This window comes from Cetorhinus maximus, unplaced genomic scaffold, assembly GCF_964194155.1.
Source record: "Cetorhinus maximus unplaced genomic scaffold, sCetMax3.hap1.1 HAP1_SCAFFOLD_2440, whole genome shotgun sequence".
Lineage (NCBI taxonomy): Eukaryota > Metazoa > Chordata > Chondrichthyes > Lamniformes > Cetorhinidae > Cetorhinus > Cetorhinus maximus.
This window is the reverse complement of record NW_027598378.1, coordinates 12,501-31,372: the sequence shown is the minus strand read 5'-3', so window position 1 is coordinate 31,372 and position 18,872 is coordinate 12,501. Positions and strand designations below refer to the sequence as shown.

Below are 18,872 nucleotides of genomic sequence, written 5' to 3'. Positions count from 1 at the left end.
TTTCCCCCTCTGGGACTGGGTGGGACAGTGGGTCAGACACTGTCCTTTCCCCCTGTGGGACTGGGTGGGACAGTGGGTCAGACGCTGTCCTTTCCCCCTCTGGGACTGGGTGGGGCAGTGGGTCAGACGCTGTCCTTTCCCCCTCTGGGACTGAGTGGGACAGTGGATCAGACACTGTCCTCTCCCCCCTCTGGGACTGGGTGGGACAGTGGGTCAGACACTGTCCTTTCCCCCTCTGGGATCGTTTTCAATCTGGTTGTCATGGTGATAACCTTTGCTACCTCCAGACCACAAGTTAACCCTGTGGTTTCAGGGACTTAACGAGGGGAAACCTGTAGGATTTTATTTCCTACCATGATCTATTCCTGACAGTGTTGACGCAGACCATTCATATCAAACCTGTGAGAATTGAAACACTCAGCGTCTCTCTGAGCCAGTCCAAGAAAAGTGTTAGATCTCCCTTCAGAAACAATGTGAAAATACCCCCTGTAAATGTTCGGTAAATCTTCAAGGGAGCGTGTGCAAGAGTCCTGCTGGGGAATTTCTCCTTCAGTTTTACAGAGACAGACCAGAGTTATACAGAGCTCAGCAGCAGCATGATTCAAACACTCAACCAGTTCGTCAATTCACTGAGAAATCTTAAACTGAGCCAGATAGATCAGATGGCCCTGAGTTCTGGTCTTAGACTGTGCAGAATTGTAGAAGATTTTCATTTATATAGTACCTTTCACAACCACCAGATGTCCCACACGTTACAGCCAATGAAAATATCGGTCGCACTCACTTGCCCTTGCAAGAAGCCACATATATTCATACACAGGGGCCTGTATTCCGTCAAAAAAAGGAACACATGTCCAGGCACTCATCCCTTCTTTGAATTAAACAAAAGGCTGGAGGCAACAAAGTTCTGAGGAACAAAGGGACCTCGGCGTGTGTGTCCATAGATCTCTGAAGACGGAGGGGCATGTTAGTGGGGTGGTGAAAAAGGCATATGGACACTTGCCTTTATCAATCGAGGCATAGATTACAAAAGTAGGGAGGTCATGTTGGAGTTGTATAGAACCTTGGTGAGGCCACAGCTGGAGTACTGTGTGCAGTTCTGGTCGCCACATTATAGGAAGGGTGTGATTGCACTGGAGGGGGTGCAGAGGAGATTCACCAGGATGGTGCCTGGGTTGAAACATTTAAGTTATGGAGAGAGGTTGGATAGACTTGGGTTGTTTTCCTTGGAGCAGAGAAGCCTGAGGGGCGACCTGATCGAGGTGTACAAGATTATGAGGGGCATGGACAGGGTGGATAGGGAGCAGCTGTTCCCCTTAATTGAAGGGTCAGTCACAAGGTTCATAAGTCATAAGTTCAAGGTGAGGGGCAGGGGGTTTAGTGGGGAGGTGAGGAAAAACTTTTTTACCCAGAGGGTGGTGACGGTCTGGAATGCACTGCCTGGGAGGGTGGTGGAGGCGGGTTGCCTCACATCCCTTAAAAAGTACCTGGATGAGCACTTGGCACGTCATAACATTCAAGGCTATGGGCCAAGTGCTGGTAAATGGGATTAGGTAGGTAGGTCAGGTGTCAGTGCAGACTCGATGGGCCGAAGGGCCTCTTCTGCACTGTGTGATTCTGTGAATAGTTCCCTGGCAACACTGCTACCAATCAGAGTCAACTTATCAATCAATCAGGATGGGAGAGGTCTGGAGGGTTATGGACTGGGTGCAGGTCAATGGGACTAGCGGAATAATATTTTGGCACAGACTAGAAGGGCCGAATGGCCTGTTTTCTGTGCTGTAGTGTTCTATGGTTCACTCCTGCAGTATCAATTGTTCTTCCCAGTGAAATTTTGCATTCTTACGTCTGTCCTGGTAAGGACAGGGTGAAGGTCATCTTGTGGCACAGTCAAAGTGACCCTACCTCTTGGCTCAAAGCCCACTTCAAGGCCAGGATTTTTCGGATGGTGGGATTTCTCTTCCCGCCGTCCGGAGAGTCGGTGGAGAACACATCCCCGCCAACTCTGCCCGGCCCACCCGTGCCCATTTCACGCTCCAACGAGCGTTAATCAGCAGGAGGCGGGAGTTCTGCCCCTCACTCGGGAGGAACCTGCCTCAGAGGGCTGCCAGCCAGCCTCTCTAATCCCAGCAGCGCCAGAAACCGTGGGGCACAGGATTGGGACTGCAAGCCATCCCATTGAGTGGAAGTCCAGGGCCAGGTAAGGTTTGGGTTTCTCCGGGCGGGGAGGGGGGGTCACCTGCCCCTCGGGGTGTGGGCAGAGGGGGCAGAAGCACTCTTGCCTCTGAACCAGAAGGTCGTGGGTTCGAGTCCCACTCCACAGACTCGAGAACTAAAATCCAGACTGACACTTCCAATGCAGTCCTGAGGGGGCGCCGCATTGTCAGAGAGGTGAGAGTCAGAGGTGTTAAACCGAGGCCCTGCCTGCCCCCTCAGGTGGGCATAAAGACACGAAGTAGGGGTGTTGGTGGAGAAGCAGGGGTGGGGATGGAGGGCCTGCAGGGGCTGGACCTTCTGTGGCAGATGGGGGGGGGCCTAATGTTAAAAGGAGGCTGGTGGTGGGGAACGGGTGGTGGGGGGCACAAGAACAGAGATTACAGTCTGAAATTGTTGAACTCAAAAGGCTGTAAAGTACCCAAATTGAAAGATCAGGTGCAGTTCCTGAAGCTTGCGTTGAGCTTCACTGGAACATTACAGCAGACCGAGGACAGAGATGTCAGTGAGAACAATGTTGGGGATTAAAATGGCAAGGCTTGGAAAACTTGGGGTCGTGTTTGCGGATCGAGTGAATGATTCTGATAACACTTTAACCATTCCAGCCCGCACATCAGTCTCAGCAACCATACTTGCAGCCGTATTCTGGTGCTTTCCAGAGTGCTCACCAATGAATCTGTTAATCTGAGCGGCTGCCGGAACTCGCACCTCATCCCCGACCCTTCCAGAGGGAGCCCTGATGACAGCCATCAGGAACCGTAACGCCGGCTAACTTTCGGGGCGCACTCTCGCCTCTGAGCCAGAAGGTTGTGGGTTCGAGTCCCACCCCAGAGACTCGAGCACAAAATCCAGACTGACACTTCCAATGCAGTCCTGAGGGGGCGCCGCATTGTCAGAGAGGTGAGAGCCTTCTCGCGCGGGCACAAAGGCCTCATAGCCATTTTTTTGAATGCACACACCTCAATGCCCCGGGCCAAATATTGATACCTCAGTCAACAGCACAGAACAGAGCAGATGATCTGCTCATGGTCACACTGCTGTTTGGGGGAGCTTGCTGTGCACAAACTGGCTACCACGCTTCCTACAACAGAGACTAGACTTCCAAAAAATGCTTCAGTGGATGAGCTGGCCTTTTGGGGGTGTGCTGAGGTTGTTAAACACTCTGTATAAATATAAGTTCTGGTATTAATTGTAAGCTTGTGGTGGGCATTAGCTGGTGATTCACTTGTGCCCCTTCAAATAAGACCTAGACTGAAACTGTGGTTCTTGGGTGAGGAGGTGCAAGTTTGTAACATGTATCTCTGCAAATAAATGCTCGCAAAAGTGTGTAAAGACTGGCTCCAAGTTCCATCCTTCACCACCTGGCTCTCTGGATTGGAAGTTCGATTCGATTCTCTTAACTCTGGATCTTCACGGCTCAGCGAATCACGGGCCTTTACTCACTGAGCCACTCGCGGGATTGGCTGGGGGAGGTGGACGAGGCAGAAGGATAGGGAACCCTTTCATGGCTTTCCCATGTATCCCAGGAAGGCTTCTGACATGGGAAAGTCACCCGAAATGAATTGACAATGCACACATACACGTGTTGAGTATCAAAATATATTAAGATCTAGACACTCTGACATCCCGCCACGTTAAATATACATCTCGACCTTGGCCGCGTCAAGTTACAGTCGCCGTTATTTAAGTCTTTCTCCGTTCAGGTTTCCAAGAGCTCGGGAGGTAGGATGTTGCTTGCAGCAGAAGGACGGGAAGACACTCAAAAAAAAAACCCCAGAGTCGACAGGAAGCTCACTTTGTGGGCAGTCTCGGAGGAGATCCAAATGTAGCTCAATCTTCATGATGCACGATGAAACCTGGAGGTGCTCGGTATGAATCACAATTCCCCACTTCGAGGATTGATTTTCTACAAACTAGGAGGAACTAGATAAATACTTGAAGGGGAAAGAATAAATTAGCAGGGAAAGGTCTGGGTCGGCTAGTGAGATTAACTGGGTAGCTCTACAAAAGAGCTGGCAGGTGGCACGATGGGCCGAATGGCCTCTTCCTGTATCATTCCGTGGTTTCAATAGGCTTTCAGCACCCAACCCCTGAACCTAGCCCATCAGGGATGGCCCACACAGACAACTGGCCTCTCTCTCCTTGTAGGCATTGACACCAACTACAGCAACACAAGCTGTGCCCAGGAAACCAGCTTGGGAAAGCTGTGCCAGTTGTGGTGGGGAGAGGTGTTGGCACACATGTGTGAGCACACACAGGTCAAGGAACGCCCCAGCTTCCATCCTCGCCCGAGATCCATCAAGGTCATCGGCACCATCATTTTCAAACCGGGACCTCTCGATTTTTTCTTTATATTTCTTCACGGTGTGTGGGCGTCACTGGCTGGGCCAGCATTTACTACCCATCCCTAGTTGCCCTTGAGAAGGTGGTGGTGAGCTGCCTTGTTGAACCGCTGCAGTCCCTGTGGTGTAGGTACACCCACAGTGCAGTTAGGGAGGGAAGTGAACAACGCGATGGATAGAAGGTTGGAACCTCTACCATCGCTATTGGTGTGGCTCGTGGCTACACCATGTACATGTCACCACGGCACCTTGGTCTCCTGAGCGTGGGGAGTGGGGAATGGTTGGCTGGACGTCCGGTGTGGATCCAGTTGGTGCCATTCGACAGATTCGAATCCCGATCTGCTTGGGCTGGTCGGGGGTGGGGGGAATTCGGGACCTGCCTCCTTTGGTATTGTGGTAATGTCACAGGGCAAGTAATCCAGAGGCCCAGGTTAACACCCAGGGAACACAGGCTCAAATCCCACGAGGGGCAGCTGGTGGAATTTAACTTCAATTAGTTAAATCTGGAAGCTGGTCTCAGTGACGATGACCATGGAACTATCATAGATGGCTCTTAAAATCCATTTGGGTCTCACATGTCCCTTTAGGGAAGGAAATCTGCCGTCCTTACCTGGTCTGGCCTACAGGTGACTCCAGACCCACAGCAATGTGGTTGATTCTTTAATGCCCTCTGAAATGGCCGAGCAAGCCACTCAGTTCAAGGGCAATTAGGGATGGGCAACAAATGCTGGTCCTGCCAGTGACACCCACATCCCAGGAAAGAATACAGGAAAAAAAACAGCGGACTGTGGAAGTGCAATCATTGAGCATGTTCAGGACAGAAATCGATAGATTCCTGGATACGAATGATATCAAGGGCTATGGGGATAGCCGGGGGGAAGAAATGGCATCAAGGCAGCTGGTCAGCCATGATCAGTTTGAATGGCGGAGCAGGTCTGATGGGCCGAAAGGCCTACTCCTGCTACTATATTCTTTGCCCTATCTGTGGTGAATGCCATGTGGTGGTGGGTCAGAGCTGCAATTGAGGAGAAGTCAAAGACATAGATTTCAGCCAATACCTGCTCAGCTGACGGGAGAGGTGATGGGATGGGATGGGGGTGGGGTGTGGGCATGGTCAGCAGCAGACCCTTTGATTTTCCTTCCCCTCGGGGGGCAGTCGAGGGGCCGAATGGCCTGCTCCTCCTCCTCCTAATTCAAATGTTCCCTAACTAACTTAGACTGTCAATGAGCATCATTTGTTTCTTTGGGCTTGACCTCACACTCAAGACCTAACCTCCCCTTTCCCCTCCTCCTCCCCCCTGACCACCCCCACACCGATTCAGCCCTTTAGCCCTTTCATCCCCCAGAGGTCATCCAGAACTCCTGCCGGGCCCGTCGTCTGTCCAATCGCCATCCCCGATGAGGCAACCTGTCAACTGAAACTTCATGCGGGTCCTGATGCCAAGGGCACAGCCCGATCCCGCACTGGTTCACCGCCTCAGTAACTCCCGATCACCACCGGCATATAGTCGCTGACAGATCGCCTGCAGGGACAAATCGAGAGAGATGGTGAAACCGGTGTGGAGCGACACACAAGCAACAGGATTTTACATTCAAAACCAAGACAGGTCTGGACAGGGGAGATGGGGAGAAACTGTTCCCATTGGTGGAAGGATCCAGACTGAGAGCACACATTTAAGGTGATTGGCCAAAAATGCAATGGAGACACGAGAAGAAACTTCTTCACAAAGCAACTGGTTAGGGTCTGGAATGCACTGTCTGAGAGTGTGGTGGAGACAGGGTCAATCGAGTGGTTAGGGTCTGGAATGCACTGTCTGAGAGTGTGGGGGAGACAGGGTCAATCGAGTGGTTAGGATCTGGAATGCACTGTCTGAGAGTGTGGTGGAGACAGGGTCAATCGAGTGGTTAGGATCTGGAATGCACTGTCTGAGAGTGTGGTGGAGACAGGGTCAATCGAGTGGTTAGGATCTGGAATGCACTGCCTGAGTGTGTGGTGGAGACAGGGTCAATTGAGTAGTTAGGGTCTGGAATGCACTGCCTGAGAGTGTGGTGGAGACAGGGTCAATCGAGTGGTTAGGATCTGGAATGCACTGTCTGAGAGTGTGGTGGAGACAGGGTCAATCGAGTGGTTAGGATCTGGAATGCACTGTCTGAGAGTGTGGTGGAGACAGGGTCAATCGAGTGGTTAGGATCTGGAATGCACTGTCTGAGAGTGTGGTGGAGACAGGGTCAATCGAGTGGTTAGGATCTGGAATGCACTGTCTGAGAGTGTGGTGGAGAGAGGGTCAGTCAAGGATTTCAAAAGGGAATTAGATTATTATATGAAGAAAAAGAAATTGCAGAGCTATGGGGAAAATGGCCGAGGGGTAGGACGAGGTGAGTTGTTCTTGCAGAGAGCCAACAAGGACATGATGGGCCGAATAGCCTCCTTCTGTGCTGTAACCACTCTATGATTGTACATCGCACCTCAAATAGTGGAAAACACCTCAAGGCCTGGCACAAGGACCTGACATACGTTTGATGCTGAGTCACATGAGTTAATATAGGACAGGCGACCAATAAACTGGTTTGAAGGGTTAGGTTTTAAGGACTGTCTTAAAAATAGGAGAGAGTGCAGTGGAGAGGTTTAGAGAGAGGATGCCGGAGCACAGGCCAGGGGAGCACTGCAATAAACAGGTGACGGTTTGAGTAGCAGATGAGCCGGGCTGAGCAGGGATATTATGGACATGGATACATGAAGTCTTGTATGTCTCTGATTGATGTGACGTGTCACGTGTGTTAGCGCAGTGGGTGGGGCATAGTAGTCAGTCTGTTTGTCACACCTGGCTTTCAGGTCTCACCGCTGCCTAGCAGTATAACCACAGTAAAGAGAGCTGGGTGTGTGAGCTAGTGCATAGCCTCTTTAACAGCAAGCCTGCTGTAGTGCCTCCCCATGGCGATATATGTAAACTGAGTACATTATGGACTGGGGCTACTACAGGGGACTCAGAGGAGGAATATAGGCCCACTGGCATGTGGTTACGCCCTGGTGCCCACGAACCACACCCCCAGCGATGGGTAAATAGTCCCAATGTCTTGTGGGTGTCACAGGAGAGAAGACGGTTAAGGGACTAAACCCTGAGAGGAAAGCCAACGTGGTAATCTGTCATCCATCAGGCAGCTTACCAACAACTTCTGCAGCAGAGCTGGTACCAAACAGTACTGGTTTCATCCCTTCCTGTGGACAATACTAGCATCGTCCCTTGACATTCAATGGCATTACCATTACTGAATCCCCCACTATCAACATCCTGGGGGTTACCATTGACCAGAAACTGAACTGGACCAGCCATATAAATACTGTGGCTACAAGAGCAGGTCAGAGGCTGGGAATCCTGCAATGAGTAACTCACCTCCTGACTCCCCAAAGCCTGTCCAACATCTACAAGGCACAAGTCAGGAGTGTGATGGAATACCCTCTATTTGCCTGGATGAGTGCAGCTCCCACAACACTCAAGAAGCTCAACACCATCCAGGACAAAGCAGCCCCGCTTGATTGGCACCACATCCACAAACATTCACTCCCTCCACCACTGACGCACAGTAGCTGCAGTGTGTGTACCATCTACAAGATGCACTGCAGGAATTCACCAAGGATCCTTCGACAGCCCCTTACAAACCTACGATCGCTACCACTTGGAAGGACAATGGCAGCAGACACATGGGGAACACCACCACCTGGAAGTTCCCCTCCAAGCCACTCACCATCCTGACTTGGAAATATATCACCGTTCCTTCACTGTCTTTAGGTCAAAATCCTGGAACTCCCTCCCTAACAGCACTGTGGGTGTACCTACACCACATGGACTGCAGCGGTTCAAGAAGGCAGCTCACCACCACCTTCTCAAGGGTAATTAGGGATGAGCAATAAATGCTGGCCCAGCCAGAGACATCCATGTCACATGAATGAATATTAAAGAGAATGCTGGGCGGGGGGAGGGGTACTCTGATGGTTGGGTAACTCCGGGTTTCCATAATATTTTCCCAGGCCTGAGCCCTAGAGAGGACACTCCAGCTTGGCACAACATGGGAAGCAACAATTCCAGAGGGATTTGCCACTCACAAATCCACCTCCACAACAGACCAAGTTCAATTGAGAAGTGGATGCCCCCAAGCGCAGTCCATCGTCTCCCGAGACAGACACGTTCCAGAGACAGGCACATGATGGGCTGGATATGGGGCCGGAAGCTCAGGTCAGCGGAAAGTACGACCCCCCACCCCCACCCCCAAGGTTTTGAGCAGCTTGGTTCAGCCTCGGACAGTTGCCTGAGGGAGGAGTTGAGTCGGTGGCTAAGGCTGTGGTTTCAGTCTTCCCAATATTTAACTGGAGGAGATTTCTGCTCATCCAGTCCTGGATGTTGGATAAGCAGCTGGTGATTTAGCGACAGTGGAGGAACCGCGGGAGGTGGTGAAGTAGCGCTGGGTGTCGTCATATGGAAATAATGTTGTTACTTCAGATGATGTGGTCGATAGGAGATAGAGGAGGGAGAGAGAGAGAGAGAGAGGAGAGATAGAGATTAAGAAAAGGGGAGAGGAGATGGCAAGAGAGAGAGAGAGAGGGGAGATAGAGAAGAGGACAGGTTGATGCAGAGTGTGAGGAGATGGGGAGAGAGAGTGAGAAAGAGAGAGAGCGCGGGAGAGCGAGAGAGCGAAGAGACAGAGGATAAGCAGCGAGAGAGAACAGAGGGAGAGAGGAGAGAGTGGACCAGGGAGAACTGCGCATTTGGAAGAGGCAAATAATTTTCTGCCTGGACATAACGTTCTTGCATTCAATAACTCCAAGCACCCCGTCTGTCAGGAGGTTACCCAGTTGGTATCTATTTGGCTCAGTCACCCCCTGACATGTACTTGAGACTAGTGATTGGACACAGGAGAAGCAGCAGAATGGAATCTCATACCTGTTACTGAGCTGAACACCTTCAACTAATGTTGACCCATCTCTCCCCACGAACAGCTGTAATCCACTCTCTGCAATGCAATTAAAACACAGCCAGTATTTATACTTACACTCAGAGATTAGGCCCTGCAGCCTTCACTGCAGCTGCCACATAACCCTCTCCCAGCAGAATACCCCCACTCCCCATTTTACAGCCCCCTCCCCCATCCCCATAAACCACGTTTCCGTCCCCGTAATCCACGCCCCCGTCCCCATAACCCACACCCCCGTCCCCATAACCCATGCCCCCGTCCCCATAACCCACGCCCCCGTCCCCATAACCCACGCCCCCGTCCCCATAAACCACGTTTCCGTCCCCATAAACCACATTTCCGTCCCCATAACCCATGCCCCCGTCCCCATAACCCACGCCCCCGTCCCCATAACCCACGCCCCCGTCCCCGTAACCCACGCCCCCGTCCCCGTAACCCACGCCCCCGTCCCCGTAACCCACGCCGCCGTCCCCGTAACCCACGCCCCCGTCCCCGTAACCCACGCCCCCGTCCCCGTAACCCACGCCCCCGTAACCCACGCCCCCGTCCCCGTAACCCACGCCCCCGTCCCCGTAACCCACGCCCCCGTCCCCGTAACCCACGCCCCCGTCCCCGTAACCCACGCCCCCGTCCCCGTAACCCACGCCCCCGTCCCCGTAACCCACGCCCCCGTCCCCATAACCCACGCCCCCGTCCCCTTAACCCACGCCCCCGTCACCATAACCCACGCCCCCGTCCCCTTAACCCACGCCCCCGTCCCCATAACCCACGCCCCCGTCCCCATAACCCACGCCCCCGTCCCCTTAACCCACGCCCCCGTCACCATAACCCACGCCCCCGTCCCCTTAACCCACGCCCCCGTCCCCATAACCCACGCCCCCGTCCCCATAACCCACGCCCCCGTCCCCATAACCCACGCCCCCGTCCCCATAACCCACGCCCCCGTCCCCATAACCCACGCCCCCATCCCCATAACCCACGCCCCATCTTACAGCCCCCTCCCCGTCCCCATAACCCATGCCCGTCCCCATAACCCACGCCCGAGCTTACAGTCCCCTCCCCGTCCCCATAACCCTCGCCCCCGTCACCATAACCCACGCCCCCCGTCACCATAACCCACGCCCCCATCACCATAACCCTCGCCCCCGTCCCCATAACCCACGCCCCCGTCCCCATAACCCACGCCCCCGTCCCCATAACCCACGCCCCCGTCCCCATAACCCACGCCCCCGTCCCCATAACCCACGCCCCCGTCCCCATAACCCACGCCCTCCCGTCCCCATAACCCTCGCCCCCATCACCAGTAACCCTCGCCCCGTCCCCATAACCCACGCCCCCGTCACCAGTAACCCTCGCCCCCGTCCCCATAACCCACGCCCCCGTCACCAATAACCCACGCCCCCCTCACCAATAACCCACGCCCCCATCACCATAACCCTCGCCCTGTCATCGTAACCCTCGCCCTGTCTTGAGGGGCTCTGGTGGCAGGGGGTGGGTGTGGGGCTATGTAATCAGGAGTACAATTCGGACGATCGTGCCAGAATTTAGTGCAGGACCAGATTCAGTCCAGGTTACTTCCCTTCGGTTTTTAATCTCACTGTCAGGTTTAGTCAGAGATGAGGGACTGTATCAGAGATGAATCCCACCAGTATTCCCTCGTGAGGTGCCTGGGTGTCCCATCTCACCGCCACACTTTAGGAAGGGTCCTTGAGAGGGGGTGGAGGGGATTTACCAGGATGGTTTAAGGGATGGGGGGGGTTTTAGCTCCAAGGTTAGGCTGGAGAAACTGGGATTGTTCTCCTTGGAGCCAAGGAGATTGAGGGGAGATTTGATCGAGGTGCACAAGATCAGGACAAGTTTGGTTAAGGCAGATAAAGAAAAGCTGTTCTCATTCGTTCATGATACAAGGACTGGGGGACCGTTTTGGGCAAGAGCTGGAGGGTGGGGGTGGGAGGGCGGGAAATGTAAGGAAGAGGTTTTTTACACAGCGGAGTAGGAATGACCTGGAACTTGGTGCCGTGAGGCTGGAGGAAGCAGTGACCGTGAATGGTTTCATAAGGAAGTCGGACAGGCCCTTGAGGAGTGGGACCGGCCGGATTGCTCTAGAGAGAGCTGGCATGGACTGGATAGGCCGAATGGCCTATGCTGTTCTGACTCTAATTTAACCTCCAACTGGTGAGGGGGAGGGAGGGGGGGCGCGGGGTGCTCTGAGAATTCCAGGCCGTCAGCCTCTCTATTGGCTGCCAGGCTCCCTTACCCTCGGAGTCACTGCAGACTGTAAAGTCCTGAGTCTGAACGATTCTCTCCACAATGTCGTCCGCGTTGACCCTGGTGTCATTCACCCACGACGGGTAACTCTCAGGTGCCCAATTCTTCCGTCTGTAATGCACAAGGACAGGCAGGGGCAGATTATTAAATAGAACGAGCCGTTTGAAGTCACGTAGAGTTGTGTAGATATTAAACTACAACAGCAGTCAGCTTCAGTTAGATCGTAAGAGCAAAGGAAACAGCTGATCTGGCCCATCAGGCTGTGGGTCAGTGAGTCGCACACTCACCTCCCAGCCAGACGGATGTGTGTTTGAATCCCACGTTGGAGACTGGAGCACATAATTCAGACTGACCCTCCCCAGTGCAGCACTGCCAGAGTGCAGCACTGTCAGTGTTGTCGTCTTGCAGATGAGGCAGGCTATGAAATCCGACTTACCTTAAACGTTGAGCAGCAGTTGGGGGGTAGGGGGGGTTGCCAGGGACTACAGGACCCGACCTGCCTCAGAGGTTTCACGCATGCACGGGGGACGTATAAACCTGAATCATGTGACCATGAGCAGAGCGCCATAATCAGGGAGGAGCCTCAGGCAGGGGACAGGGAGAGACCCCAAAAGAGGAGCCCTCGGGCAGGGGACAGGGAGAGGTCCCAAAAGAGGAGCCCTCGGGCAGGGGACAGGGAGAGGTCCCAAAAGAGGAGCCCTCGCGCAGGGGGCAGGGAGAGGTCCCAAAAGAGGAGCCCTCGGGCAGGGGGCAGGGAGAGGTCTCAGTGCCAAAGAAAGACAGAGGAGTAGAGAAATAGGCTCAGGGCAGAAAAAGAGCTGCAGGCTTTATGTAGTGAAGTTCCAGGAGAAACCCTCTGTTCCAAGAATATGAGGCAAAGGTCCCCCTTCGAAGCAGCCGTGTCCTGCTCGGTTACAGCCAAAGGGAAGAATGTGCGCTTGTGAGCTGGTGTTGGGAGCGCAGGCTCAGGAATCCGGGGGAAACGCAGTCTCAGATGGGAAGAGATTGAAACATTGCGAGGTGGGCCGGTCATTGAGGCTCTCCAAGTAGGAGTGGCTTTTGAAGAGAATTCCAAGGCGAGATCTTCGAAGGTGAAGACTGGAATCCCTTGTGAGAGAGGGAGAGTTTCAACAGGACTGGGAGACTCATAGCGCTTACAGAAGTCTGGGTGGGTTTGGTTGACTCACAGCGCTTACAGAAGTCTGGGTGGGTTTGGTTGACTCACAGCGCTTACAGAAGTCTGGCTGGGTTTGGTTGACTCACAGCGCTTACAGAAGTCTGGGTGGGTTTGGTTGACTCACAGCGCTTACAGAAGTCTGGCTGGGTTTGGTTGACTCACAGCGCTTACAGAAGTCTGGCTGGGTTTGGTTGACTCACAGCGCTTACAGAAGTCTGGGTGGGTTTGGTTGACTCACAGCGCTTACAGAAGTCTGGCTGGGTTTGGTTGACTCACAGCGCTTACAGAAGTCTGGCTGGGTTTGGTTGACTCACAGCGCTTACAGAAGTCTGGCTGGGTTTGGTTGACTCACAGCGCTTACAGAAGTCTGGCTGGGTTTGGTTGACTCACAGCGCTTACAGAAGTCTGGGTGGGTTTGGTTGACTCACAGCGCTTACAGAAGTCTGGCTGGGTTTGGTTGACTCACAGCGCTTACAGAAGTCTGGCTGGGTTTGGTTGACTCACAGCGCTTACAGAAGTCTGGCTGGGTTTGGTTGACTCACAGCGCTTACAGAAGTCTGGCTGGGTTTGGTTGACTCACAGCGCTTACAGAAGTCTGGGTGGGTTTGGTTAACTCACAGCGCTTACAGAAGTCTGGCTGGGTTTGGTTGACTCACAGCGCTTACTAAAGTCTGGGTGGGTTGTTGAGGAAACCCATGGTATCTGCCTTGGTCGCATCTGCCATTTATTGTACAGAATGTGGCGTGTGTGTTTGATCACAGTTTGCCTGTTAATTCACATGAACCTCATATTAATTCTGAATGTTAGAGTCTAAGATAGATATTGTAAATTGTTTTATCTTTCTGACCCTGGATAGTAAAGTTTAATTTTGTTTGTTCAAATTCTGTGGAACCTTGTGCCTTTATTCACTTGGCAAGAGTCTTGAATCTGAAACTTTGTCTACTTTAAACAAAAAGTTATTGGTCCCTAACTGGATCTTACCAAAACCTTGGGGGTCTGGTCCAGGGTCATAACAGGCGGTAGCCCCCAACGCCCCACCTGCCATCTCGGGCGGGCACAAAGGATCCCATGGCCACTACTTCTGAGGAAGCCAGGAGAGTCACTATGGTAAAGGTGTTTGTGAGATCTTGCTGTGTGCAAATTGGCTGCCGTGTTTCCTACATTAAAGCTGGACCTACCCTCAGAAAGCGCCTCAGTGCCTGTGACGTGTTTTTTGGATGCGCCGTGGTTGTGGAATGCCAGTTCGTGCAGGCCTGAATTTTGCGCTGGTGCCCGGGAGCAGACGGGAAACCAGCGCCCCCACCCTGACCGCCACCGGCCCCTGACCCCGATTTTACCCCAACTAACGGGGCAGCCAGTGTGAAACACGCGCTGAGAGAGGCTGAGCGCTGCTGGTGGGAGGGTGGGAAGAGGGCTGGCGCCGATGTCACTGCGTGTGCTGGTGAGCGCTTCCACTGAGCTCCCTGAAGGCAGACAGCTGCCTCGGGGAGCTGCAGACCTCCACAGAATAAACCTAACGACAAAGATGCTGCGAAATGTGTCCATGCAGCACAATCAAGCACCTGAAAGCAAACCTCAGTCCCAGATATTTCTTTTTATTTTAAATCCTAATGGAGATTTCATCCCGCCCTGGGATGAGGTTTCATCAAAAATGTGAAGCCTGCCCCGGCCGATCAGCCCGTCCGCCAACCGTGAGGTTGGACAGGGCAGAATAAAATCGCTTACTTGGGCTATTCATGAGCTGCATTGTCGTTGGCGGCTGCTCTTCCGACTTCACGCCCACCGAGCGAAATATCGCACGAGCGCGCGGGGACATTGGGACGCTCGCCCGACGTCATCTCGCCTGATTTTATGCCCTTTCGGGTCAGGCGCCCGCCCGCCTGCCCGAGGGACGTAAAAATTCCGGCCCCGATGTTTCTAACCTCTCTTGAGTAGGAGACTTGCACCCCCTCCCCTCTCTCCCCCTTACCCCCCGCTGGGGTCTCTCCCTTCCCTACCTTAAGGATCGATCAGAGGGTCGGAGAGGGAGGGGGGGCTTCTCGAACGTTGTCGGGTCCTTGGCCCTGTCCTCGATGTCGGCGGCACTGCTGGGCCCCGATGAGAAGCCACTGCTGCTGGACGACAGTTTCCGCCTTCGGGTGGGCTCTGAGAGACTGGTGCAGCGAGAGTGCTCGGAGCTGTAACCTGGGTGGGGAGGGGGTGGGGGGGAAGGGTGAAGCATGGATTAATTGGAATTGCAGAACATTACACTGAATCTCACGGTACCGAAATAGGCCATTCGGCCCAACACCAGTGGCAACCCTCCACATGAACCTCCACCCACCCCACTTCACCGACCAACATGACATTTCTATCCCTATGTCCCATAGCTTTAATACATCTACGCTATCCCCAAAAACCACTCCCTGTGGTAACGAGTTCCACATTCTCGCCCCTCTCTGGGTAAAGAAGTTTCTCCTGAATTCCCCATTGGATTTGTTAACGACTCCCTTCTAATGATGGGCCTGAGCTTTGGGATCGTCTACAAGTGAAGACATTGTCTACACATCTACCAACAGCAACAACTTTATTTCTATAGCACCTCTAACACAATGAGTGCGCAAAACTTTGGCAGATGGAGTATAATGTGGTAATATGTGAACTTGGAAGAATAAAAAAGCAGCACGTTATTTAAATGGAGAGAGATTGCAGGACTCTGAGGCACAGAGGGATCTGGGTGTCCTGGTACATGAATCAGGAAAGGTTGGTATGCAGATGCAGCAAGTGATTAGGAAGGCAAATGGAAATGTTGGCGTTTATCGCAAGGGGAATCGAATAGAAAAACAGGGATGTTTTGCTATTGTTGTACAGGATGTTGGTGAGACCACATCTGGAATACTGTGTACAGTTTTGGCCTCCTTATTTAAGAAAGGATATAAATAGGTTAGAAGCAGTTCAGAGAAGGTTCACTCAACTGATAACTGGGATTGGAGGTGTGTTATCTTACGAGGAAAGGTTGGAATGACTGGTCCTGTATCTATTGGAGTATAGAAGAATGAGCGGTGATCGTATTGAAACATATAAGATCCTGAGGGGACTTGACAGGGTGGATACTGAGAGGATGTTTGCTCTTATGGGGGAGACTAGAAATAGGGGGCACAGTTTAAAAATAAGGGGTCTCCCATTTAAGATGGAGATGAGAAGAAATTTTTTCCCCTCAGAGGGTCGCGAGTCTTTGGAACTGTCTACCCTGGGGAGTAGTGGAATCAGGGTGATTGTATATTTTTAAGGCTGAGTTGGATGGGTTCTTGACTAACAAGGGAGTCTAAGGTTTTCGGGGGTAGACGGGATGTATGTTGAGGCCACAATCAGATCGGCCATGAGCAGACTCGAGGGGCCGAATGGCCTACTCCTGCTCCTAACTCATATGTTTGCATGTATAACCCCAAGGAACTTCACTGGAACATTATAAAAGATAATATGACGCGGGGTGACATAAGGAGATATTAGGTTGGATTACCAAAACATTTGGTCAAAGAGGTAGGTTTTAAGGGGTGAAAGAGACATAGAGAGGTCAAGGGCTGTCAGGAAGGCCTAGGCTTGGCCTATTGGACTCCTTCATTATCTTAAATGTCCTCCAGGCCCCTCCCCCACTCAGTCGTCCCCCACCCAACCCCAGCCCATTCCCCCTTTCCTGATTGTTTTGCCCTCTGCTCGGAGACAATTTGTTTCATTCAGCCGACGGGTAAGGTTCCTGAGGATCACTCACCGGAGATTTTGGAATACTGGCTGCCGAAGCTGGAGGTGGAGCTGCGGGCCCGTTGACCACAGGCTGAGTCCTCCGGGGTGGTGGCTGCACTGTCTGAATCCTCACAGATACCTGACGGATCAGAGGTAGGGACAACGTGAAGAGGAGGGAGCAATTCCTGACTCGCTGGCTCCTGCTCTGGCCTCCCAGTCAGAAGGTGTTCTCTCCCTGTCCATTCCCCCATTTTCTTAAGGCCAATAGCTTTTCCAATCCAGTGTATCTCATAACTGCACAACACTAGACTTAAAGCAGTCAATGCCACACGCCTAACTTCTTCACCCCATGGCTCAATGGACTGTGGGGATAGAGCGGGAGAATGGGACTGACTGGATTGCTGTACAGAGAGCAGGCATGGACTCGATGGGCCGAATGGCCTCCTTCTGTGCTGTTAATGACTCTATGACTCACTCTCGGCTCTGAGTCAGGCAGCCATGGGTCCCACTCCAGAGACTTGAACCCAAAATGCAGACTGGCAGTCCCTCCCTGTGCACCGCTGAGTGAGAGCTGCACTGTCAGAGGTGCCATCTTTCAGGGGAGGTGGGAGGCCTCTGTCTGCCCTCGAAGGTGGACGTAAAAGATCCCGTGACACTATTACGAACAAGAGCAGTGTGAGTTCTCCCCGGTGTCCTGGCCAATATTTATCCCTGAACCAACATCACAAAAACAGGTTATCTGGTCATGATCACTTTGTTGTTGTGGGAGCTTGCTGTGCGTACGCTGGCTGAGACATTTCCTATATTTACAACAGTGATTACATCGCAACAACGCCCTGGCCTGGTGGGTGTGAAAGATGCTGGATAAAGTCTTCTCTGATACCAGGCTCCACATTCCCAAAGCGGGGGCACTGTTGGCATTGTTTGCCCGCCCTTGATACCCCACTGCAGGTGGTGATGGGCCTTCCCTTTGCACCGCTACAGTCCGCGTTCTATCCTCCTGTCCCTCCTGACGTGGGAGATTACAGCTCAGAGTAACACTCCCCCACCCCCCGCCCCCAAACGGCACGATCTTGCATTTTTCTGCATTGTCATTTCCAGCCTTCTGACCCTCTGTGTAAAATGTTGTTGTTGCTGGGCTTGGTATTATTCGTACCCCTTCCCCCTCAAAAGCCCTTCCTAGGAGAACAATCTTCCCCTGGAGTGCGGGTCACCCTCCTGCACACGGGTCACTGAGTGTTTTCTTAAAGTGGGGTTTTTTGCCAATTGACGGACAGTTTTCATACCCACCATAGGTCGAGTTTCGGCTACTCAAACTAACTTAGTGTGTGACATTTACAGTCAGTACGCAGAGAGGACAGGGTGTGAGTGTCTGACCCACTGTCACACCCAGTCCCAGAGGGGGAAAGGACAGTGTCTGACCCACTGTCCCACCCAGTCCCAGAGGGGGAAAGGACAGTGTCTGACCCACTGTCCCACCCAGTCCCAGAGGGGGAAAGGACAGTGTCTGACCCACTGTCACACCCAGTCCCAGAGGGGGAGAGGACAGCGTCTGACCCACTGTCCCACCCAGTCCCAGAGGGGGAAAGGACAGTGTCTGACCCACTGTCCCACCCAGTCCCAGAGGGGGAAAGGACAGCGTCTGACCCACTGTCCCACCCAGTCCCAGAGGGGGAAAGGACTATGTCTGACCCACTGTCCCACCCAGTCCCAGAGGGGGAAAGGACAGCGTCTGACCCACTGTCCCACCCAGTCCCAGAGGGGGAAAGGACAGCGTCTGACCCACTGTCCCACCCAGTCCCAGAGGGCAGCATATAACACCTGCCAATCTCTTACCTGAGCCCATGATGAGTGATCTACACTTGGGCAGCCTGAGGGAGTTTGGTCTGCGACGAGTCTGGGTTTCACAGTCCCTTCCAGCATCTCCTTTGCAGTCAGGTTCCAGTGAGTCCTCACTGCCCATGATGGTGTTGAGCTTGCTGTTTGATGGTGGCCTGGATGGGACAAGGTGGAAAGGTCAGCAGTGTTTCCAATCGATCACCAGTCTGGACACATGCTTCTGCCACTGAAAGGCCTGATTTTGGAAAGGCCCTTGGCGATTTGTGCATTAAGGAACCAATGGGATCTCGGGCTTCATAAACTGAGGTACTGAGTACAAAAGCAGGGAGCGAACTCTGAATCTT

General features: G+C 53.0%; 1 protein-coding gene across 1 annotated transcript in view; it reads right to left on the bottom strand.

The window, feature by feature from the left end:
• Positions 1-5,887: 5,887 nt before the first annotated feature.
• LOC144677343 (early estrogen-induced gene 1 protein-like) overlaps positions 5,888-18,872 on the bottom strand; it is a 15,750-nt gene continuing 2,765 nt past the window's right edge. The window contains exons 2-7 of the mRNA XM_078537480.1: positions 18,526-18,683; positions 16,718-16,828; positions 14,967-15,153; positions 11,782-11,903; positions 9,494-9,563; positions 5,888-6,079 (exon numbers count right to left, since the gene is read on the bottom strand). Of these exons, the coding sequence (XP_078393606.1) occupies positions 6,034-6,079; positions 9,494-9,563; positions 11,782-11,903; positions 14,967-15,153; positions 16,718-16,828; positions 18,526-18,683 (694 nt within the window). The 3' untranslated portion in view covers positions 5,888-6,033. The remainder of the gene's footprint in view (positions 6,080-9,493; positions 9,564-11,781; positions 11,904-14,966; positions 15,154-16,717; positions 16,829-18,525; positions 18,684-18,872) is intronic.